The sequence below is a fragment of the Diadema antillarum genome, unplaced genomic scaffold (assembly GCF_040938485.1).
Source record: "Diadema antillarum isolate AM-2024a unplaced genomic scaffold, OU_Dant_1.0 seq00000780_RagTag, whole genome shotgun sequence".
Lineage (NCBI taxonomy): Eukaryota > Metazoa > Echinodermata > Echinoidea > Diadematoida > Diadematidae > Diadema > Diadema antillarum.
The window spans coordinates 125,005-150,535 of record NW_027271668.1 but is presented as its reverse complement, the minus strand read 5'-3'; the positions used below and the strand labels follow the sequence as shown (position 1 = coordinate 150,535).

General features: G+C 39.4%; 1 protein-coding gene across 1 annotated transcript; it reads left to right on the top strand.

The window, feature by feature from the left end:
* Nucleotides 1-10,083: 10,083 nt before the first annotated feature.
* LOC139739036 (ultra-long-chain fatty acid omega-hydroxylase-like) lies at nt 10,084-18,494 on the top strand. The gene is made up of 7 exons (XM_071649651.1): nt 10,084-10,401; nt 12,293-12,433; nt 14,614-14,807; nt 15,363-15,507; nt 16,398-16,490; nt 16,919-17,070; nt 18,056-18,494. Exons 1-7 carry the CDS (start codon nt 10,084-10,086, stop codon nt 18,492-18,494), a joined length of 1,482 nt encoding a protein of 493 aa, XP_071505752.1.
* The last annotated feature ends 7,037 nt before the right edge of the window (nt 18,495-25,531 follow it).

Sequence of the window (25,531 nt, the reverse complement as noted above, 5' to 3'; positions counted from 1 at the left end):
GAATACATGTAGCCATTGTATTTCAAGATGCCGATCTCAACTTGTCTCAAATCATCTGTTACAAGCAAGAACCACAGCGCGTCGCGAATTATGAAAAGATTAAGAAAAGACAATAAAATGCTTAGAAAATACGTATTGTTTATTACAATCAAATGTATGAATGAGTGTAAGGCACATACGTATAACAAAATGATAATGCGGTTTATATAAGATCATCTGCAATGGCTATGATGACAATACTCAATGAATAAATAGATATGAATGTACGAGAGACAAAAATAAATAGACTGATAAGACATCAATACCGATCTTGATAACCCTATTATTGTATGAAATGATTGTATCTTTAGAAACATAAATAGATGAATAATTGAATGATCTAACGCACGACCCGATAAAAGCACGGCTGCTCATTAAGAATATCAAATAAATGCAAGTACAATGGGAATGAGAAATTCAAACATATGATGCAGAGGATAACAATAGCTGATCCATTACTCACAGCTGTATGCCAGCTGGATATACAACCAACATAATTTTAGTGACAAAACATGACGATAATCCTAAATCTTAGGCGTGGTAAGCATCAAACAAATTACGTATTATAGTCGCTATAAACCCAACTGATACCACCTGTATGTTTTCTCGTTCCATACCTCCCCCTCCCTTCCTCACTTTCTCTTTCTTCTGTCTCCCCCCTCTTTTCTTTTTCTCACTTATTCTCCCACCACTTCTCATTAGTTTTTTTCTCTCTCTCTCTCAAAGTTGGGTAAAAAAAATAATCAATTTCCGTCCGGTCGCTTCGAGACATTATAGTAAGGAGCTCCAAGACTCATGATTACCTTGAATTCCCAACATTCATTATAACATCTCTATGTAGCATATCTCTTACAGGGCAGAGATCCTCTTATGTGCAAGCTGTCAAAATTGAATCTGACGCAAACAAAACAATAGAGAAAAAATCTAACCTTTGAAGAAGACGAAAAAGGTGGAACTCATTAAACAACCGAATCGTGATAAGAGCAGGGTTTGCTCTTAGCATCTCTTTGATCCGCCGATGTATGCTATTACTGAGAAGGATGTATTACTTTTCCTACTATACTGCTCTTCAGGAGGAGGTGTGAAGGGGAACAAGATTATAGTCAAAAGTATCACTCTGTCCCTGCGTGCGTGTGTTCCTCACACTACCGTATACACAACACCCAGACTTTGATCTCTTTTTTATTCTTCAGTCATGCACCACCGTCTGCCGTAGATTGCTTTCATCAGGTCAAATTCCTGTCCAATCATGACATAAAAGTTGTATATTGCTAATCAGTTTATACATTGTGGACACACTCTGAAAACGTGGCAACATTTGGCGGTACGATGATGACCCGATAATTAGAACGGCGTGAACTAAAATATGAGAGTTCATATCAGGACTGATTGCCTTTTGGTGGCATACATGAAAATAGTGTCATCCCAAGCTTGTCACCATTATTGAGGTCACAGAGAAGTAAGAACAACAGACTACTAGAGGATGGTGTCATTATATTTCTCCTTGTTAATTAGTTATCAAAATTATCCCTGATCATTTCCTTCTACTAGCTACTAGGTCATGTCTATCGGGGCCGAATTGCTTTAAAAGTTTATAAAAAGAGGCATGGTCTTGTGGTTGCTATAAGGATGTAGCGCATAATTATGAAGCACACCACCGGCAAGCTCCCGATTGGTTTTTATCGTGTTCTGGGAGTCTTGGGTTAGGTCTTATACAGTAATTGTCACTTTCCACGTGACTGAGATAATTGACCAATCACTGAGCGACACAAACTTTGCAAGATCACTATAAATAGTATCCAGGGGTCATTTAGCTATCATTGAGGGACCAAGCATTCTGCCCTTAGATCTTTCCGTAGTCCTTCGTCAACCTTTCATGCAGAGCATGATACCCGAGTATTTCTTTTAGGGATCTTCGTAACAGTATTTCAGTGGTTTTGATTGGTTCTCACAGGTCATTAAAATCTCGCTCACGATGCGATTTCCTACGAATACAGTTGCGATATATTCACAGATCACTGGGAGATCATTGAAAGGGCGGTGAGAACGTTGAACGCTCGTTGACTGGTCCCGGAGCATTTTCATTGAAAGCCCACTTCCCTTCGAAACTAATGAGAGAGTTATTTGAACCAGTTCAAAATCTGCCAAAAACTACACACAAAGATCATCGTACCGACAGGCCATATCATTCTTTATAGTGAGACAAGAAGCGAGCGCAACGTGAAATTTACTGGTGCTGTAATTACTGGGGGGAAGTTAGTGTCACTTGACTGTCCTAATTATGGCACGCGCACTTCGTATTATGAAAAGGACACGAACCCAGGATTTAAGAGTGTACTGTCGGGTGGCGTGATGATCGCCGCCATATTCTTTACAAAGATTGACGACGAGTGGCAAAACTATACAATGTAGGTAACGTCCAATCAAAGTAATTTATTTATTTATTTATTTCAGTTTTATTTCCTCAGGGTAGTCTCACTCTCAATTACCGGTAGCAAGTAGTATTGCATGCGCTCTCTCTTGTACAGATTCAGTAGTCATTACTGATTTGCTGTACTCTGAAACAGCCAGGAAGAACGACCAAATTAATCAGAAGACGATCTGAAATTGACAGTACTTCGACCATTTTCGACATAATACGAATCAACTTATTTGGCTGTTCGGAACATCGCAAATGCGCAAGCGTCAAAATAATCCACGGCGCCCCCATGAATCCCAAGTCTACGTGCATTTTACAAAATGTTCTAAGAATTAAATGGGTGGCTTAGGCCTACCTATCGGATGATATTGTAATATAATTATAGTGTTGTTCTGACGTATCATAATAACTTCAAACTATACTTCCATTGTCATCGGTAGTACACATCCTGTTATCGTTCTCCGAAGCGTCATTCAGGAAAACCAAAGTCGAATGTTGTTGTGTCATGGGATCGGCGTTAGATGTTGACATCGCGGTGCAATCCACGTCTGCGTCCGATTTCGACAATAGGGGATATATTTCGTCCGGCGCCGCAACACCACCCCCTTCTTCTTCAATAATCACTAGTATATCACGTGACGAATTGCACGCTGAATCGCCATTTTCATGATCACTAGCTCTCAGCTCGACGGCTTTCTCCAAAGTCTCGGGGATATCTATCGCAGCGATATTTCTGTCAGTACTTTCGTTACTACGACCAGTGGTATTCGAAAAATCTTCATTAGAGTTTCTTGCCGGCGCATCCGCGCAGGTCCGCATTTCCTGCGCGCGCGGTTTGTTTAGCACCATGAGGCAAGAGTTGACCGCGCGCCACCGCCTCCACAGTCGTTTGACGGTGTTGCTCAACTCGTAGCTGCAGAGGCAGAGCGTGAGCGCGTCGAGGCAGGCGTAGATCGGGAACAGGACCTCCGACGCCAGGGAGTCGCGGGTGAGGGCGGCGGACGGCTCGGGGCTGACGGTGACCCAAAGCATGTAGGAGAGGGAGACGATCACGAAGAGCAGGGAAAAGATGCCGAGGGCGAGGTGGAGGCGGTCCCAGCGGCTGAGGGTGATCGGCCGCCACTGAAACACAACAGTGGAGATAGTTCTGTTATCTAAGTGATGTTATTAATTAAGAGCATTTCATTATGAGATGAACTTGGTGCCTTATAAGTCTCATATATCATTATTATATCATTATTATTATTATCATTATTATTACTATTACATACAAAATGTTCAACTAAAACAATGATAATGAATAAGCAAAAAACAAACTCTTAAACACAGTATCAAAACTGCATGAAGCATATTCAGGAAAGGCGAATCAAGGAGCAACAGCAACAACTTTTTTCGTCTCTTTTATTTCTCGTCACTATAGCCTGGGCGCCTTCCTACGAATAAAAGAGAGGACAGGTGACCTCCTCTAAAACTCGCCTACATTGGCGGCTTCTCACCCAAGAAAAAGCGCCAAGTGGAGTTTTAAAGGAACAATGTCATGCAATGCGTGACCTCGCCTGTCAATCATTACTGAGGTACTAATATGACTGACAAAAGACATTGGGATGCATATTTCTTGAGACCAAGCATGACTTGCACGCTTCCGGGCAATTCCTTTTGTTTGTCATTTTAGTAACATGGAAACATACAAGTTATGCGCAGGAAGGTGCATTCCAATGTCTCTTTGTTTTTCATTCATAGACCTGTACTAGGCTCATATTACTTTTGTAGTAATTTAGCAATGAATGGCAGATGAGGTCACAAGCAGAACCTTGGTGGAAAAATTGTTTGGGCTCATTCACGTAATTATTTTGAAAAAAAAATAGTATACAGATTGTATTCATATTTTTTACTTTCTTATTTTTTTCAGCCACATAGGTAATGATGAGCGTATCATGAATCAAGACAAGCAAGTCAATGTGCATTTGCACTGCATAGGTCCTTTAAATGCTGACAAGAGGTTTGGGGCGTCTATATAGGCTCTAAAAGAAATCGTTTCTTTTTTTTTCTTCTAAAAAGGGCGAGTAGGCGAATTTTTAACAAGTCGCCTTTCCCCCGCATTTTAAGCTCCCGTATGACTTCGTAAACCCAAGTGATACGATTGTAATAACATGTAATGTCACCTACGGCGATGCACCGTGATTAATTCGCTATGGATTATCACAGTTTATTCCCATGCGTCATCACACTGAACTATTAAACGGAAATGAAAAGGCGGGAGGGGGTAAGTAGCCCCGGCAGAAATCGTTCGTCTGGTGATTACGAAAATTGCTCAAAGGGAAAAGGATGGAGTGCCAAACTGCCAAAGAACACGAGAGGTATTTTAGGCAAATGAGGTGAATGGAGAGAGAAAAAAGAATAAAAGAAGAACTTTAAAAGACATAAGAATAATGGAAAAGGTATGAAGAAAAAGGAATCAAAATGGGAAAGCGAACGAAAGTCGGCTAATGAATATGAAAAGGAATATTGAGAGCGGGTAAAGGCTTACAGTGAAAATAACATCTTCAAAAAAAAAAGGAAAAAAAAGAAACTCGGCTGGATTTGGGGATGTGCAACTGCACAAAGTATATGGGTAACGTTTGATTTTTATCATTTCCTTTTTCCAGCATGAATATCGACCTAATGATAATGTCTTTTCCCTGACTCGAATTAATAGTTGTTCATGGAGGCTCAAGTGCGCCACAACATGATTATTAGCGCCACTTACGTGCAAGATGTTTCGCACCGTCAGGGTGCGCAGGTGAAAGCGGTAACCGCACAACTCGCAGCTGGGTGTGCCGCTCTCCGCGATCCACCGGTTCACGCACGACTGATGCAGGTACTTGACGGAGCCCTCGCAGAAACAAGGGCTGACGAGACTGTACTGAACGGACCCGGGTTCTTCCGGCTGGAAGCAGATACGGCACACGGGGGTAGCAGTAGAATGGCTCGTTGAAGAAGTCTGCAACGAAAGGGGAAATTTTGATTTACTGAATACTGAGGGAAAATCACAGGGGGGAAATGTAAGGAAAATGTTGAGGAAGAGGATGAGGACATAAAGAGCAAGCCTGGGAGAAGATGGAGGAGAAGATGAGAAGATGGAAAAGGAGGATGAACAGAATGAGGAGGAGGATGAGGAGGAGGAGGATTAGGGGGAAAATAATGAGGAAGAGGATCATGACAATAAGCTGAAGGAGATGGGGTGAGGATATGGATTGGGAGAGAAAAGGAGATAAAGAGGGGCGAGAAAAGGAGAGAAAATGGATGTGTATTTACTCAAGCGGACACAGCAAGTACCCAATGAATGACAAATGCTATATTAAAGTTACCTTTTATTTGGAAAGGTCTCTGAATTATTCAAATGTTTGACTTTTTTAGAGCTCCAGACAGAGCTCCAGACAGCGTGTTATCTTTATGACTTTAAGTGATCGAGTAGCCTAAAAGTTAAACAAGAAGCCTGAGAAGGAATATAATATTAACCTGAAACACTACATCTCCTGAATCACACGACGAGGCCATTGACTCATTGTCATCTTCTTCGTCTTCAACGTCTTCCTTCTCGTTGCCATGGTCGTCGTCGACGTCGCCTTCGTCGTAAGCGTCGCTGTCCACGCTGTCCTTTTCCCCTCTAAACATCAGCCTGCCCTCCTCGCTGTCCCTGCTCGTTCGACTGCTGGTGACGATGGCGAACGGGATGGGCGAACAAATGAAGTGCGTCTCCGCGTCTACGCTGCGCAGTTGCGCGTTGGATGCGCGTCGCTGTGTGCGCCTCGCGAGGTGATGCGCCCTTCTGGCGGCGAAAGCGCGCGCAGCATCGACGTCATCCGTCTCACTCATCGCGCCTCTCGTCACGCGGGAAGGTAGACCTCGAATTTTCTTCTTTCTCGTCTTGACGAGTCGCCTGCTGGCCGCCGCCTCGTTGTCGTCCTCCGTGTCCACGGTTGTGGTGCCTGCTCGGCATTTATTCAGCGACGCGCTCACTTGCAGTTTGTTCGCTGGATGTTTCCTTCGAGAGAAGAATAATGATAATATTCATACTAGTCTGTGTGCTTTGAAGGAGAGAAAGGAGGGAAAAATAAGGGGAAATATAGATCGTGGTTCCTGCATACTCATTAGTTGTGATGCGTGATTTTACTGCTTGAGTCACGTAGCACCCAGTTCACTGAATATCTAGAAGCGAGTATTTAAAAGCTGTTATAACATCATCATAGTAACAGATGTCCCCCACCCCCCCTCTCCCCTTCTCTCCTGTGCCCATTCGAATTACTCGGCTCTCATCTACCTGTGTATGAATTTACTGTTAACTACAAATTTGACATGACGACCAATAATATTATAATTGTTTTGTTGAAAATCCGAGTAGGCCGATTTGAATTTCATGATTGAGATTCAAGTATTTGAATTTTTTCATTGTTTATGACTATTCTTGTTATGTTTCGAAATTACAGCTTCTACTGTTAGAAACTACAAATATCTGTTATTTCCTTACATTAAGTGGAAATTGTACTTTGAAGGAAACTGGCAATCATATTAAGCAAACTAGGCCTAACAGAAGCAAAATGTCGCTCACTCGTGGTTTGGCTGGTTAACTGATGTGCGGCCAGTTTCTTCCCTGGCCTCACTCTTGGAGCCTTCGACAGCTTTCTGTGGGCTTCTTTTCGGCTGATGTCGGTGATGGACGTGATGCCGCGGCTGGTCTTCTTTGCGATCCCTGGCAGTTCTTCTCAAGACGCGGAGCTCGATGATCTCGGTAGGCACGTACCGGAACTCCTCGTCTTCCGTCGTCGTCGTGGCGAAGTTGAACTCCGAACCGTTGAGATCATCCGAATCGCTGCTCAGCACCAAATCTGACTCCAAATCGACGTCGTTCCCGCGAATGAACACGCCCGGAAGAATCGAGTCTAATCGAGACTTTTCAGCGGACTCTGCTGCATTGTCGGGAGAATGTCGACCCTGAGGTCGGAAATGCTCTCCAGTGGGAAAAGTCGACGTCGTTGGTTCGTCATCGAGTTCATTCCCAGCTGATATAGACTGTCTAGATGGAGACGACATTTCGCTTCCTTTGGTAGCAGTAGGAGCGATATGTGGGTGTTCCTCCGCCATAGTTCACTGTCTACTGACTATCTACGTCGTGATGGCTTCGAGGTTCATTCTATGACGGGATAAATTTCAGTAAAAATACCGCTTGAAGAGGCTCATTTTGATGACTCCATGAATGCTAAAAACAGAGTGGATAACGATGGATGTGCAACGACCACAGTCATCAAGTTCGCTTTCATTTAAATGCAAAATGAGATACAGCGTGCGCTCAATCCACAGGGCGGTCATGATGGTTACGCGCATAATGTTATGTAGTGCATTGTCCATGCGCGAACGTGCGCGCATTCCTCTACAAGCTGCTGTGGAAGTACACGCCTCGATTTACTTCCTCATCATTCAAATTTACATATTCGAGGTTATAGAAAGAAAAAAAGAGCGTCAGTACAGGGGTGTACTGGTGTTGAATAAAAGTGTGTGAGGACAATAATTTATGCCAAGCTGCTGGAACACAGATACAAGCCCCCTCTCAGAAAATCTCTCCATACCCCATTGTGCGACATCCTTACATATTCATTTTCAATGTGTATAAGGGCCTATTATATTTTCAAAGGGCATTTTCACGTCTCTCTTATTAGGCCTAACTATGCCTAAACGTGATAGTACGAATGCATGTACCAATGCATATATAAAGCAGGCCAATACTGTCAAAACTCTAGGACGGCAATTGCCATTATTAATCCCGTATATACGTAAGGCACAAGGCACATGAATATTATAAATAAAAGGGCGCATCATTTGCGACAGATAATGATGAATGTTGTAAAAACATTTGACTCTTTGTAATCCAATAACTTCCTTTGTAGTCTTATTATCTGAGTTTACTCTGTTTTTCCACAAATCAGCCTTTCGCAAAAAAACAGAGCTCAGTAAACTGCAACGTCTTCAGAATTGTGCCGCTATTGTCGAATTGTGCCGCTATTGCCGAATTGCGCCTTCAGATATCTCTACGACAAGCGCCTTCTATTGATGCTGTCAACAAAAAAACCCAACTCAAAACCTACCTTTTTAATTTCAATTGACGATTACAATCCATGTATGTATTGTCTGGCTACTACGAGCAAATGACGAGTATTGTTCTCATGCTATCTTCTGTACTACTTCTATGGTAACATAATATTCTGTTCGACAGCACCATGTGTATCTTTTTTTAGGTAGTTTGAGCGCTTTAAGATTCTCTCTATAGTATTAGTATTCCATTTTGTATGTTTGTGTTTTTGCTCTGAGAGAAGCAAAGTTTCTGATCCTATAAGGACATTGTTGCTCAGAAGAACATAACTGCCTGTATAATAGAGCATATACAGTGGCGATAATATTATGACCACAGTAAAAAACAGTGTGGAATAGACAACGATATGGGAATAGGTAACAGTATGCTTTCTGCCACGTATACCCACCCTTTCTCTCGAACGCCAATGGCAAGACCGTTTACTCTGTCTTGGTACATGAAATATTTGGGCAGCGTATATCACGTGAAAGTCTCAAACCTGTAAACACATTCCCATGGAGAAGTGTACAAAATCGATAATCAAAAATTCCTATTAAATACACGAAAGATTCAAGCTTTTTTTCCTGGGCGATTTCCAAGTTCGGTCATCAGAATTGCAATGTTTTGTTTGTTATTTTTTCTGCTCAAACTGTGCACCCAATGTCCTTTAATAGATTACGCTCTGTCTCACTAAGAAATACCCAATATTTAGTATGCCTATAAATGAAATATAGTCCCCCTGAATTCTAAAAATGGGAACTGCAGACCTCCTTATGGGGTGCATTTTGTAATAATAAAAATAAAATCTCCCAAGCTCATTAACCACAACCAAAAAGTTTGCACAAAGCTCATAAGCCAGATTTGTCATATAATCATGTCTTCGTATTTACTTGGTTTCTCTGTTATACAAATTTGTGAGAAGACCAAGGGCAAGTCCATTCTATTTACGGGTGTGAGACCTGTAAGAGTGAAAATTCTTACCTCTCTATTCATCTTAATACAGAATTATTGCGTAATTTAGCAATCAGATGGTTATTTTGCTTTTTGTGCCGTATTTTGTTTTGCTTTGGGTATTGTTTTGTTGAGGTGGAGAAGGAGAGTCCCTCACATCTTTCGCATTGCTTGCACTTTTTTATTCAACGAGTGGGCCTTGGACAGAGACTATGATGCTTGATCCCAAGATAAAGGTGACGGGTAGTATCGTCCCCCTGACATGACTTTGAACTTTGGACAGTATGTCTATTGCTATTCAGTCCACTGTGGTTTGGCACATCATTCTTTTGGTTGTTTGTGTTTGTGTTTTCATGTGTGTGTGTGAGAGAGTGTGTGTGTATATGTCTACGTGTGGCAGATGTACGTGCAATGCTTGCAGTTTCTGTTCTCTTCTCTTTTTCGGAATAGCTAAACAAGCGCTGCTTCATGCAGTTGTCCAAGAATCGAAGTGAATTCGTTTTGTTGTTTGTTAATATCTAACTGTTGGATTGTGTTTTGTAGTATTTTTGTAAAGCTTGTGGATTTCACTATGTCGTTCATTACGACCACTTTGGGAACTGTTGTTTTATCCTTCTTTGGTTTCAAGATTGTCCAGTTTCTCTTGTCACTGGTTGCTAATCTTCGTCGTCTCATGTACATCAGACGACATCTTCCCGGGCCCAAGCCACACTGGCTCTATGGCAACGCCCGCGACCCGGGATTCAACGAGCCGGGATTTAAGTGGGAACAAGAAGCAGTGAGCAAGTACCGGAGACTTCTGGTCTTTTGGATGGGATGGAAACCGATTGTAATGCTCAACCACCCTGATAGCATTAAACCTCTACTGGCTACAAACATCGGAAGAAAGGTGTGTCCCAATGATACTCATACCTTGACCTATTATCAATTGACAAGAACTTGATAGTTAGGCCTATTCTTGTCATCCAAGTAAACTTCACAAAGATTATACAAGTGGGTACTACAAACGTGCCGAAGTTTAATTCAGCTCAATTACACTTTTTGTTTCCAATATCACATAAACTATTTCAAACAATAATTACAAGTAAATGTTATATGAAATACATGAAAATACACTGCATAAATTTGAAAGGGGAAAAAAAAATAAACGAGAACAAAACCTTTACCAGGCTGTTTGAACAAGCCCACTGTGTTACTGAAAAAGAGAGGTCTACGTGAAAGACGAGCACGTAAAGATGTTGGCTACTCAACAGATTGGAAGTAAAAAAAAAAAAAACCACACAAATCACACACACACACACACACTCACACACACACACACACACACATACACACTAACAACAACAACAACGACAACAAAATCGCATATTTTGTTGTTCGATAATTTATTAATCACGCAACTCATATTCCCTTAATGACATCACAGCAAGGTTATTCAACGAACACAGCAATGCTATGGTAGAGGGATATGATTTATTTGTAATCCTTTCATGTAACTTAACAGCGAAAACTGTTCAAAGTCAGGTCATTATATTTCATTGTTCACTTTGGTGATTATCTGCAGGATCCCTATAAAAGTAGTGACCTTATGTACCGGCATGACCGCAAATAGTCTGACATCTTCCGTATAATTTTTTATTTGCTTTTTTTTTGTATATATATATATATATGTGTGTGTGTGTGTGTGTGTGTATTTATATATATAAATATAAATATATATATATATATATATATATATATATATATATATGTATATATAAAGTGGCATTAATGAGACATGACTTGCAGAACACGGTGCTGACGGTGATGGACAACTCCTGGACTTAACAACTTGCACAACGTTGTTCGCTGACTTTGTTTTCTCGCATTCCACAAGGTCAATGTAACAGAAGATTATATAAGAAACAAAATGTTGCACGCATCTCATCAGATACCCCAGGAGACCGTTGGTCTATTTACCTTGCCGCATACTTATGATGATAGCGGGCGTGCTTTTCCTTTCTTCATTTTTTTTTCGTGACATCCGACATTTTGATAGGCGGGCAGACAGGTGTGCCTTTTGTTTTATGTTTTCTTCACTTACAATGATTTGACCTCATTAAGAAAAAGTCTAGTCTTTAATCATTTTCATTGTTTTCTATTCGTCATAAAATTTATTTTTTGTATGCGCGCAGGAGTTCATCAAACTGATAATCATTATTAGTATCGTTGTGACATTAACATGATTGTTAACATTATTATTACTATCATTATTATTATTATTATTATTATTATTATTACTATTATTATCAAAACGATTATTAATAGTAGTAGTATTATGAATATCATTACTATTGGTATTATCATTATCATCATCATCATTACCATCATTATTTTTATTATCATCATTATTATTATTATTATTGTTTTTATTATCATTATCAAAACGATTATTGATAGTAGTAGTATTATGAATATTTTTACTATTGTTGTAATTATTATCATCATCATCATTACCATCATTATCTTTATTATCATCATCATCATTATCATTGTCAATGTTATTGTTTCCATCATGATTATCAGGGGCACAGCCAGGAATTCCGTAAAGGGGAAGCGCCTTTGCAAAATTTAAGAGGAGTGCACGCACCCCCCCCCCCCCCCACCCTCATTATTTGGCTTTTTATTTCATTTGTTTAAACAAAAAATCAAGAGGGGACGCGCGTCCGGTGCGCCCCCTCTGGATCCGCCACTGATTACAGAACTAAATACATAACTCCCGTTTTCTTTCTCTGAATCAGGGTGACGAATATCGGGTTTTCAAGGACTGGACCGAGGGACTGGGAACCTTAGAGGGCGCTATTTGGAAGCGCCATCGCTCTCTCATTACGCCATCATTTCACTTTCAGGTCTTGAAACAATACCTGATGGTTATGAACGAGGTGGGTGGTCTCATGCAAATTGTTCAACCCTTCCTTCTTCCTTCTTTTTTTTCAGAGTTCATTTCCATAATAAACATATTGCTTCATATTACATGAATGAAAATAATGAAAAGCTAATACATGAAAATGAATAATCTTTATATTAGTATTAAAACCTTCAATTAAGAGCTTGTGTTATGTTGTCGTGAAATTCCTTTGGCGATTCTTTTTCAAAGCTATGACACGTTCTATTGTTTTTAAATGATTCATTGAAGAGAAAAGCATCTTTTTAGTATGAATGTTATCCTTGATTTACATGAAAAAAAAATGCGTAATGAAAAAAAAAAATCTATGCAATGTCCTTTCTGATAGTCAACGTGTATACGCTGAAAACAAAAACAAAATAAGATAGAGAAGCACTCTTCCATCCATAAAAATTTCCCAATCACTAACAAAATGTAATCATCTGTTCCTTGAGTCATTCTAAATCTTTCCTGCAAGTTTCATTTAAATCCGTGCACAACATTTTGAGTTATTTTGCACACGGACAAACAAACCAACAAATCAACGGTAATGAAAACACAACCTCCCCCCTTCAATGCCCGTGGCGGAAGTAAAATACAATGAATTTATTAACGTTTGTAGATGAGTTTCATTAAAGGTACAAGTTGAGGAGTCACTTACGCCTATTTTACACTTGCACATAGTGCCAAGTAGCGGCTTTTTGATGAACGATGTTAATTTGAAAATTCTGAATTCTTTTCTGTATTAATGATTTATAAATCAAAGTAAAACGAAATTTCAATAGGACTACCACAAAATCTTGCAGATTCAATAGGCCTATAAGTCAATTTCCTACTTTACTTAATAATGGTCCCCTCTCTCCCTGCGAGTCTGTTTGTGTGTGTTTGTTTGTGTGTGTGTGTGTGTGTGTGTGTGTGTGTGTGTGTGTGTGAGTGCGTGTGTGTGTGTGGTAGTATGTATCTTTTTTCATATGGGTAACAAAACTTGGAGTCTTTTTCTTTTTGATTTCAAACATTTGATTGGCTAAAATTGGTATGGATTATCATATTATATTCTGAAAATTGATGTCAAAAATTTACAGAAGAACCATTAGGGTTAATGACATCTCCATTACAGCTTAAATTTGATTCGAACCACCGTACCTAGCAAGACCGGACTGGTCTTTAATCAAAACATAGAAATTAAATGACAATACACACTTCAATATGACCTTTGTGTGAAACAGTCACGTGCTTCTGAATGCTACTACTTTTGATGACACTACTCAATAAGGACGTTGTATCAAAACGAATTTTGGCTTTCTTTTAAAATTTTAATGTCCTGACAAAAGATTCCACGTGAAAAAAAAAATCACCGCCGTTGTTTTTCAGATGTGTTTTTAGGATCAAGATTTTCCATCTTACATTTCTACTGTTAATGTTGTATAGCTACATAATATCCTCTATTTCAACGTACTGCATATGATTCATTTTATTCGTCTGTACTTTTAAATTGTAAATTGTTATGAATTTTATGCGAGGACCCGTTGAAAAACAGCTCTATTCTGAATGGGTCTTCCCGTATTGAAGTGAATGAACGAATGAATAAATCTTCAGTAATATCTTTATCCAAGTATTTCTCCACCCAAGCTATTTTTATGGCATGATTGAAAGACTGCAGATCGTGCGGAATGATGAGCCCTCTTTTTTCATTTTTGGATTAACGGACCTTGGACCTTAACGGACCTTCGGAATAAGAAACTGGAACCGAAATTTAATGTGCATACATCAAAATATCTCGTGACTTGTTTAATGTAATTCCTTAATTTTCGTGTGCTTGATTTCTTTCTTATTTTTGAATAATCATAATATATAGGTGCTAATTGTATAAGATTGACATAGAAAAAATGTTGAGCATCTGGATCCTGTGTAACTCATTTGTTTCCTATCATACATTTAATCTTTTCAAACTAGATTTAGCACACTTCTTATATTGACACTTAACCCCCATATTATGTCCCTAGAATTTCGATGCTACTATAATATGACTTATTATTTTCTTAAAGGCAACTTTTGCTTGTTGTCATTTTGTTTATCTTTGAAAGGTCTTTTTGGATAAAGTATTGTTTCCATTACAAAAAAAAAAATGTGCGCTTCCTTCTCACAGCTGTCTCTGGCTGAATTGTTCCTTTAATCTAGGCATTGGATGTCCTGATTGACAAACTTCACGTCGCTGCGGACCAAGGGGAATCTGTCAAAACACATGAAACCATGTCACTGCTATCACATGACGTCATACTCCGCTGCGCATTTTCCCACCAATCAAATTGCCAGCAGAAGGAGTCACGTGAAGTGGAGGTCTTTGAGAAACTGACGAATATCTGCGCCTACAGGTAGTTCGACACCATCTAAAACTCTGCATACAGTGTGTAATCTCCTCGCCAGCACGCTGGCATTAGCTTTATCATGCGATGATATCGTGTTAAAAAACAAACAAACAAACAAATAGAAAAATCCCGCAAATTAGGATTGCGATTGAACGCAGCTTTGAGGAAAATGTACAACGCTCTATGAACGCTCCATAAGCATTTGTGATTGTCAATTTGCAGTAAACGAATGTATACTCAAGAACATTAAATGTAATTCTCTTAAGTCATGTTTTGTGGAAAGAACACTTTGATATTATTCATGTCAGTACAGGTTAAAGAAAGGAAGAAAATAAATGAATATACAGCAATGGAATCGATTTTTACATGGTTTCTGCCAACGTCATCAGACTGTATATCATTATTATCATAATTATTATGATAAAGCAATAATCCACAGACATGTGGAGGAAACTTAAGTAAACAATGGTGAAAGGAAACAAAAATCAAACAGAATATATGAGATGTATAAATGTAAAGAATTAACCCTCTGCATGTTTATCACTAAATTTTCTTCAACAGAATGTTCAACCCTTTGATGTTCTACGACTTTATCTTCCGGTTATCATCCAAGTACAGAGAGTGGAAAGAGAGTTATTCGTACGTGCATAACGTACACGATAGGATCGTCGCCGAGCGGCGACGTGTATACGCCACGGAAAAAGAGGTAATCCCAGAGATCAAGAACGTATCAACTCGATCATTTCCATAAACCACCTGTGAGTTACTCTCTTAATAAAATCGAGTGAAAATATTCACTCTTAAAGGAGTGAATACAAAAAAGAGTGAATTTCGAGTGAATTTCGAGTGAATTTCGAGGTTAAATGTTCATTTTCACTCGTATAGAGTGACCTCAGGGATCGCTCCAAAATCTTCGAGCGATCCCTGAGGTCACTCCAAAATGAGTGAAAATGAACATTTTCACTCAAAATTCACTCCAATTTCACTCTAAATTCACTCTTTTTTTGTATTCACTCCTTTAAGAGTGTATATTTTCACTCGATTTTTTTTTAGAGAGTAAACGATTTCACTGGCATTTTGAGGGACTGGCGTAGAGAGGGTTCAATGGGGAATTCCCCAAAACATGGAATTGAAATGAGATTTATTTACTAAACAAAAAAACAAACATCTTCAACAAAGTCACACAACAATTAATAGTTAAGATATAGTTTGGCAAAAAAGAACTGGCAATAGCGTGCAGGCTAGTCGAGGCCAGTCCTTTCAATGATATAGATCATAATATAACGTATTTACAATATTCACAGAAGAATCATTGTTATATTATGTACATAATTATTTACATGTTTTTATAAGGGATCATTACTATATTGATAGAGAACAGATACTTTCGCAATGATATCTGAAAAACAATACGGGTGAGCAATGCAGAAAGATTGAAGTATCACACAGGACAATTTTGAGAAAACTTGGTGAAGACTCGGTCACGCCACTGTCCGTAACTAAACTTAGGTCTGCTGTTTCCAACTGTAGGCCAATGAAATAGCAAGTCACAATAATTGTGCATTGTACTTACATTGCTGTTCTTTGTTTTTGAAGCCTGAGAAGAAAACGATGGATTTTCTGGACACATTGCTGCTAGCAAAAGATTCGAATGGCAACGGACTGAGTGAGAAGGAAATACGTGACGAGGTATTTTTCAGTTTTTTGTCATGTTGTTTTATTTCTTTGTTTGCTTTTAAATCACCTGATATTCAGATTAAATCTTTATTCAATGATGGCATTAAAAGCTTTCGAACCCATTGAGCCAAGATCAGGCTCTGGTAAAAGATCATCATTCTTAGAAATAGTAGATTGATTTTTGCGAGACATCCCTGAAAATGTTTATTTTGCGATTAGAAGTTATTTGTGAAAGATATCCTTGGAAATGCTTATTTCATGATAAAGATTGAAAAAATGATGTTTTATGATAGTTAAAAGTGATATGAATCATACGTGTTAATCGTGATTCTGCGTCAGTTGTCGATTTTAGAGTGAAGAGATAATGACGTATACATGGTATATGAAAGTCATTTCGTCATTTAACTTTCATGTTCAATTTCCTTCTGATGACATTAAAGGTAAACATGTTCATATTCGCCGGTACTGACACCACCGCAAGCGCCCTCACATGGTTACTGTACACCTTGGCTCAGCATCCCGAGGAACAGGCCCGAGTTCAGGAGGAGGTCGATACGCTATTCGAAGGACGAGATGACGACAGCGTTCGATAGTATGTTCATATAAGAGTTCACCGTATTACTGATCTCGCTGCATGCGCGATTGTGATAGATACACACCAACACATACAAACGTATTCGTATACCATTGTATACGTTAATTCCTAAAATTTGTCTGTAAATGAATTGATACAAGTGTCGATTAAATATTATGGGTAAACCTGTCGGGATGATACCAATATTCAGGGTGAGTAAAATAAAGTTAAACTAAGAAAATTGCTATTCATTTTAAAGATCATCTATGAACGAAGGATATCATTCACGTTTTGAAGGAGCGTTTTATCCCGAACCATTTGGTATCATTTTTGTATTGTATAATTATGTTCACGCTTGGATGAGCAAGTGGCATTGTTTGCGAGAGTGCAAAAATCAACTTGCGCAAAAGTATAAAGTGAGAGACTGTATTTAATGTATCACATAAGATGCATTGCATATGATTTTTCCCCAGAAGCAAAGTCGCATGTATGCACAGCAGTTGTGACACACACACACACACACACACACACACATACACTGGTCAAACACACTAACGCACATATAACAATGAGATGAATATGCAATGCATCTCAATAAAGTAATTCTCTCAGTTTATACTTTTGCGGAAGTCGATTTTTGCACTATCGCAAACAATGCCTCCTGCAGACTCATCCAAGCGTGAACAGTACATACCACACAAAAGTGATATCAAATGATTCGGGAAAAAAAAAACACTTCTTCAAAGGCAGAGCACTCTTTCGTTCATTGCTGGGTTTTAAAGTAAAATGACAATATTGTGAGTGTCAACTTTTGTTGACTCACCATGTAGTAATTGGTTCCTACAACACAGTGAACAAAAGAAGTCGTATGATAAATGCAGCATTTACATACTGTAATATAAACGATCTTTACAAACTGGTCTTATGTCATATGATTATGAATTAAATAATATTTGGTAAGATACCGTAACTGATGGGGACCGTGTTTTGTTTTCGTTTTCAGCGAAGATCTGAAGAAACTAACTTACACCACGCAGTGTCTCAGGGAATCGATGCGCCTGTACGTAAATGTTCCACCATTTCGCGTGTTGAGGGAATCGCTGATGGTGAATGGATTCACCGTTCCCGCGGGAACCAACGTGATGGTGAACAACTACCAGGTCCACCACAACCCGGATGTGTGGGGAGACGACCACATGGACTTCAAACCTGAACGATTTGAGAGGGCCAACGTCGAGAAGCGAGACCCTTTTGCTTTTGTCCCCTTCTCGGCCGGAGCTCGCAACTGCCTGGGGCAGCAATTCGCCATGGACGAATTGCGGGGCGCGGCGGCACGGATCTTTCGCAGGTTCAGCGTCAGCCCAGTGAAGGGAGCCCGCCCCGTCTTCCAAATTGTAACCAAGCCAGACAACGAAATCCTTCTCAAGTTTATTCATCGTTAGACCGTGCTCGAGCCACATTGCGTCAGAGCCCGCAGTATACAGAATTTGAGAGAATAACGTCAAGATGATTTTGATGAAAATTAGAGAAAGAAACAAGGCAGAGTTCGGTGATGGGACTTACGATCTTTAGACATGTTGGAACATGTCGTTAACAGTGGTTAACGTGTTAACTAGTCACCCCTTTCTCCCGATTAATTCGCTCCTTTCATTCAAGAGAGGGCCCCGATCTGAACGTACGCCACAAATATTTATGAACATAAATTACACATTTACTATCACATACACACATCTAATCTCGAAACAAACTTTTCACATTTTTGCACGATGCACCAACTTTTCATTTCATTCTTTTCTCCACTCAGTGAGTGCAATGGTGTGGGCTCAAGTGTCTTTTTAATTTGTCGAACTGTATAGACAACTATTTCTGAGGCTAGTATTCTCGTGAAGCCTTTGCTTATGATGATTGTCTCTTTTTTCTGTTATATTTGAAGTTGCTTTATCTGTCATTAATTGAACGGCGGGTACGTGTAATTCCTTTCGTACTTAAGATAACACCTGCTGGTCTTTATTTTGCATTATCATGAAATAATGTACATTTTCGTTAATCATTTACCTGTTTCATCTCTTAGATTCAAACAATACTACACTCAACAACTTTGTTCAAATGACTTTTTATTACATAATGTGTGTGAAAGAGAAATGTAGAAATGAAATCAACCAATCAAATCAGTCCAAAATGTATCGATCAAATGACCAATGCGTCCCTATACTTTTCCCGGTTTGTGCGTAAGAATATCAAATTTGCTGTCCATGACAACCGTAACTGCATGCAACAAACTACAGCACTCCTTATGATGCCAGAACAATTTAGTTTGACTGAGCCAATCCTTCCCTTAGAAGAAATTTCCTTCAAGTAGCGAAACCTACTGTAGAATTCATTCCAAGCAAATTGGAAAGTTTGTAAACAGAGCAAGCATGATGAATATTGTTGAACGGTAAAATTAAGAAATAATGGTTATGTAGACAGTCATCACTGATATAGTTTTGGGTTCAATGTGGAAGACATTTTGATGTCGCGTTGTAAATAATCCAGTATTATGCTATACGAGCTTCTTGTATTTCTCACTAAGATAAAAAGCAACTTCTAGTTGTTTGTATGTATGTGTATTAGTGGTGGCAACGCGTGACTTGATTAGGATTTATTATTTCATTTCTACCTCGGCTTGTTGTAAGCACCACGTTGATTACAAATTTGCACTATGTATTCTTCATTGTCGATATTACTATTCACTTTTAAGCGTTGTCCTTGACCCACAGTTTTACAAGTTACCTTTTATGTACGCCCCATCATATTTCTGTTACCCCTTTGAGACATCTTTATACTATGATATGACCATTAATATTTGTGTTCAGTATGTTCTTTATTTGAAGCGATCAAAATATGTGGTTGTATATATTTTGGTGGTTGGTTTATATGTTGTGTTAATGTCAATGGATTTGTTATTTATTTTATTTAACTCAATTCAATTCAAATCTTATTTTCAATATCACAAATTCTTCAAAAATGCAATTGCAAAAACAAAAAAAAAATCAGTGTAATACACAGTTTATGAACATAACATAAATGGTGAAATAAGCAAGAGCATAACGTACAGCAAACTATTTGAGAAAAGTGATAGTGTTATTGGAAAGTAAATTGAAGTGAATTGAATCATGCATCATGAAATGATTTAAAAAAAACAACAAACATTACGATTAGTTAAGTCATGCTCCCTCTGCCTTCACGCTGGTCTCCCTGGCAGTCGCTTTCTCAGTATATGTCCCTAATGTCCCAGAATCTGATAGGCAGTACATGGCTATAAAAGCCCGCCAAGTTGCTATGATTTTTGACAGTGATGAAAATACTCGCAGATACTACCTGACCCCAAGGACTCTCAGGTTGACCCAGGTACCCAGTTTTTTCAATTAAATTCAAACTTTATTTCATTTTTCGAAAAGAGCATAAACATTTCACTTTCATTGGTAACAGAGAATAAGGTTACATATAATCAAAACAAAGTAAAATTGAAAAGAGAACATAATTGTGGAACCTTGGGGTAACAAATAATGTTGTAATGAAAATTGACTGAAGTGATATAGACGATATAACATTACACAAAATATCGAAAAATGGAGGGACCCACTGAAAAGGCAATGCTTGTAGAATGTGGGCCCCTCAGGTACAGAATGTCAATAGAAAATGAACTGATGCAAAAAGGGGAAAAAGATTGGGAATAAAGTCAGATAAAAAAAAAGATCTGGGAGCCCAATAAGAAGACAGAGTAACGGACAGACACACATACACACGCGAATGAACATTAAACGAGACTGAGACGACAAAACTTATGAAAGGGGACTTAAATACAAGACTGAACGAGACAAGGTTGACATAATAGAAGACAATACAGCGGACAGAAAGGAAAAACAGATCCAGCGATCCTCGACAGAACTATATCGAAAAAATAATGGGATGCGAGGAAGGGATACATAAATATGGAAAAATAGAGAGAAATAGATGCGGAGGTAATACAAGTAGAATTGAATCTACTCAGTAAGAGTCTCAGGACAATAGGGACGAGAAAATATGTGAGAGTATATTATTGGTAATCAAAATTCTTCGGAAAAAATAAAAATGAGCCAACAGGCTGATTCACTTCTGTAGGAACATAACATTGCAATAAAAACAACTTTAATATCCTTTTAAATGAAAATATAGAAGGTGAATTTCTTATGTCATTATTCAGAAAATTCCAATATGTTGGGCCAGTATAAATAAGTGTGTTCTTAGCAAGAATCGTTCGTAAGAGAGGTAAGTGAAATTCATTGGAACGTCGAGTGGGATAGTCATGGAATGATTGATTTCTTTGAAACATAGAATCGAAAATGGAGGGGAGGGAGTTGTTGCTGTACGTATACATAAATTGCCCCAAATTAAATAAATACAAATCTTTAATTTTTAGCAGCTTACTGCATTCACAAAACCCACATGTCTATTAAGGTGAACTTGTCCTTTAATTTAAACGGGGTGCACGCGATCCCCCCCCCCCCCCAATTTTTTTTCTTTTGTTTTAACCAAAAATAAGGAGGGGCGCGCCCCCGGTGCGCCCCCCTCTGGATCAGCAACTGATGTCTTCTTTTTCGAGGACTTGGTTGAGGAGAATCTAGATGGTAAAGGTTCTCGCTGGGACTACATTGATGGAGAGCAATCATGTAGACATTAGACTTGCGAAGCTCCCGATTACATTTGATGATGGCACTGTGTACTACTTACACTGGAAAGTCCAAAGTTGGTCATGCTGTGCGGCGAGCACACGTTCTCCGTGCTCCTTCGAAAACCACGACTCTCTAGTTCATTGAGCTTGCCTTGCCTTCCCAGTTTGAGGATAATTAGATCCTTGCCATCTAGCCTCGTACACACTTCCCCATCCATCTCCCCTATGAAAGAATTGTCCCCGGGTCCCCCAAGTGGTCCCCAGCATAGCATGCATGAACCGCATTCCCATTTATATTTGTGCCAAGTCAACCCCATGTGCATGGAGGATACAGGTCAGTCGGGTCTACCGATTCCCGATTGGCATGCGGCTCCGTCTGCCCAGCCCCATGGAGAGGTATCCCCAGGCCGATCTTTTGAGTCACTGGCCAGGGACTGTTGATTCAGACAAGGTCCCCCCCCCCCCCCCCTCAGACTAGGCGTGCTTTCCAGGAACTCCACGCTGAACAAAACGGTATGCTCTCTTCGTCAGTCAAGGGTTATAATAGTGCTTCTTGACCATTTCAAGCTGTTGTAAACATGGGCCCAGTACAACCATCTCAGCGCAGGGGCCGACTCCCATTGTGTTCCCTAGACAAACTTGTAGAGTTGCAGGAAGAGATTGATAACCTTGAGGAACTTAGCATTTTCGCATGGCCTGAGAATATTGGCGTCACTGTCGAATATACCAACCCATCTTTCCTGGTAAAAAAAAACAAAACAACAACAACAACCAATGGTGGTCAGCGGCTGGTCGCAGCCTTTGCTGATGTGGGTCACTATTCCAAGCCCCGGCCTTCAGTCCTACCAGATGTTGATTCCACATTACGTAAGGTTGGTCAGTTGAAGTAGGCCTACCATATCGCGTCAGACCGTGCAAGTCATTCTACCAAATACCTCTTTCCCATGAGTCGATGAAATACTGTGATGTGGCCATAACCCTTCCGAGGTATTCATGTTTAAATACTCGTGCAATGGGAATGCCAGGTTCTGAGACTGCCTTGGAGGAATTTATGTGTCGAGTACTTGGAGACTTTTTGATCGAATGTATCGTTGTCAAGTTGGCTGATGACTTGTACTGTGGTACTGACACACCGTAAGCCCTGTTGCAGAATTCTTGAGAACTGCAGGCTGTAGCTGCCGATGGTCCCCGCCAAGACTACAGTATGTCCCAATTATACCACTATCCTATAGGTTGGATACGGTCTGAAGGAACCATCAGTGCAAGTCCACCCAGGCAAGGTGACAACACTGTCAACCTGCTCCCCTCACACAGCAGCGAAAGGCATGAAATCTTTCATTGCTCGGGAACTGTGGACTCAACGTGATCAATTCCCTTGTGAGAAAATTCCCATGAGTGACAAGGATATCACCATGACTCGGCACAATAGGCGCCTTGCATGGCCTTATCTAGTGTCAAGTCTAAGGCGCATTACCTTCCCAGACCCTGACATTCCCTTCGGAATCGGATCCATTTCCGCACAGATCGATCCCGCTACCTTGTTTGTAACGTTGAGAATGAGTGGTGCAACATCCGCAAGCGTGTCTGTAACCAACTTCGTTCCACTTCTAACCATACGTAACGTTTCGATTGTTTGAAAGTTCCTTCAGACTTTCCCTATTATCTACGCAGCAATATCAGCCTCTATAGAGTGCGATGATGAGAGTAGATCTGCCCTCCACCACAACGAAGAACCATACCATTCCTCCGCCAGATCCTCCTGATATATCGGCAATGTCTGATGACAAAATTCCCCCTGGAATCCCCCTGATGTCATGTGGTTGGGCCACTTTCGAAACTCCTGATATCCCACATGAGCTTTCCACCCCACACAATGAACCTTCATCCTCGGCTGCTACCCCATAGCAGTGACTTCCATCAACCCGCGACTTTCCCCTCAACCAACAGGTGATATGCCCAACGAAGCCGCCGTACTCCATCTTATCACACTGATCATATCCTGAAATAGATGATTTATCCTTCTTCATTTCTCAGTTTGTAAGTTTCATTCGTGTATAGCATTGTCCTACAATCAAATCATTAAGTTTCCATCATGTCAGTGTATGTTTATCATCTATGAACCATAACAAATATACTTTGCTTCGTGTTCAGTAATGCATCTTGTTTTTGTTTGTTTGTTTGCTTGCTTGTTTGAATTTGGTAGTATATATTTAAGGTGCGTATTCAAAAATCTAATACTCCACCATTCTGTTCTATCTCAGTGCCGGGTAAAGAAAAAAAAACCCAAAACAAGCCTATATGGCATGCTTGACACTATTGTATATTACTATGTACTCTCAGCTGATTTGATTTGATTTGATTTGATTTGTTTTGATTTATTTGTTCTCTGTATAGCACATCATTTACAATATTATTCTTTCTTTTTGTTCAGCAACATCATAAAACATAATTATGTACATTATGGTACACAACACTATGGCTATTTTCTACAATTTCAGCAGTTTTTAATGACGTAATTACATGCGTTGTGAATCACCATTCAGAGCGGGTGATAAAAGAAAGGGATCCAACATGATGCTCGTGGAACAGGGGTAAGGAAAAGGAGACAAGAAGTCGCGTAATACACTGTGGATTCTATGGCAGCTGACATGCAGATTATTTATATTTCCCCCCATACATTAGCTGTAATAATAATGATAATGATAATAATAATGATAATAATGATAATAATAATAATAATAATAATAATAATAATAATGATAATAATAACAACAATTATTATAATAATGATAATAACAACAACAATAATAACAACAATAAATTTATATAGCGCATTTTTCATAAACGTCATACATGTACACATGGTTTACCAGTGGGCTATCATGTAAACCGAATGCCGTATTGTATGTACTTAGACGTTATCAATACAATGTACTATACATGTAGGCCCCTACCTTATAACGTCTCAATATTTCTTATCCTTTGGGACTTTTAGTGTATGTTTGTGGTCTTAATGCTCATTTTAAACAGTCAAGGTGGCTTAATTCTAGACCGTTCTTGCCGCAGTTGCTGTGTTTCTGCTTCGGCCAGTAATGAATCTACTCTACAGATTGTATCTATAGGCCATGGTCTCTCAGCACACCAACATCATACATTATACCCCCTTTTCAGTGGTATAAATGGTTTTGATACATTTTAAACCTGTTAAGCCATTAGAGGTCACATTGCTAAATCATTGTCATATTTCTCTACACACAGGAGTAATTATCATTAACCTTTTTTGAAAAGTTTATCTTGTTTTCGTGCGACAAAAAGAAGAGCACACACATCTCATGAAGAATCAATAATATAGCTATGCAATATTCATTAACACAACAGCCAATGACACTATGAAACAGTCTCATGAAAAATACCCCGTGTACAAAGTGAATGGCAAAAGAGCGTGTCACAAAGAGTGTGCTAGATAATAAAAATGGATCAGCAAACGGCGGAACCCTGGACATTACCTGTCTGGGTTTAAATAAACAATGAAAGGCACTTTGAACTTGATCATTTTTGAAGTCTTGATGTCATGCAAGTTAACGTTGTCAAAGGGTGCCGTTTAAACAGGGATAAAACACAGTCACACACGCACGTACATAATGTGCACACGCACACATACACGCTCATCAATACACACGTACATGTATTAAATGATAGTACTCATAATTATACGATCACAGTTTTGTGCACTGCGAATTAAGTAATAGTACTTGTGGATACCTTGCTCGAGGTGCGTGTATGTAA

Excerpts from the sequence above, each read along its gene's own strand:
- LOC139739036 (XM_071649651.1), top strand. The coding sequence starts at position 10,084 with ATGTCGTTCATTACGACCACTTTGGGAACTGTTGTTTTATCCTTCTTT. Across the intron at positions 10,402-12,292 it reads CTACAAACATCGGAAGAAAG|GGTGACGAATATCGGGTTTT; the intron begins GTGTGTCCCAAT and ends TCTCTGAATCAG. Across the intron at positions 14,808-15,362 it reads ACGAATATCTGCGCCTACAG|AATGTTCAACCCTTTGATGT; the intron begins GTAGTTCGACAC and ends TTTCTTCAACAG.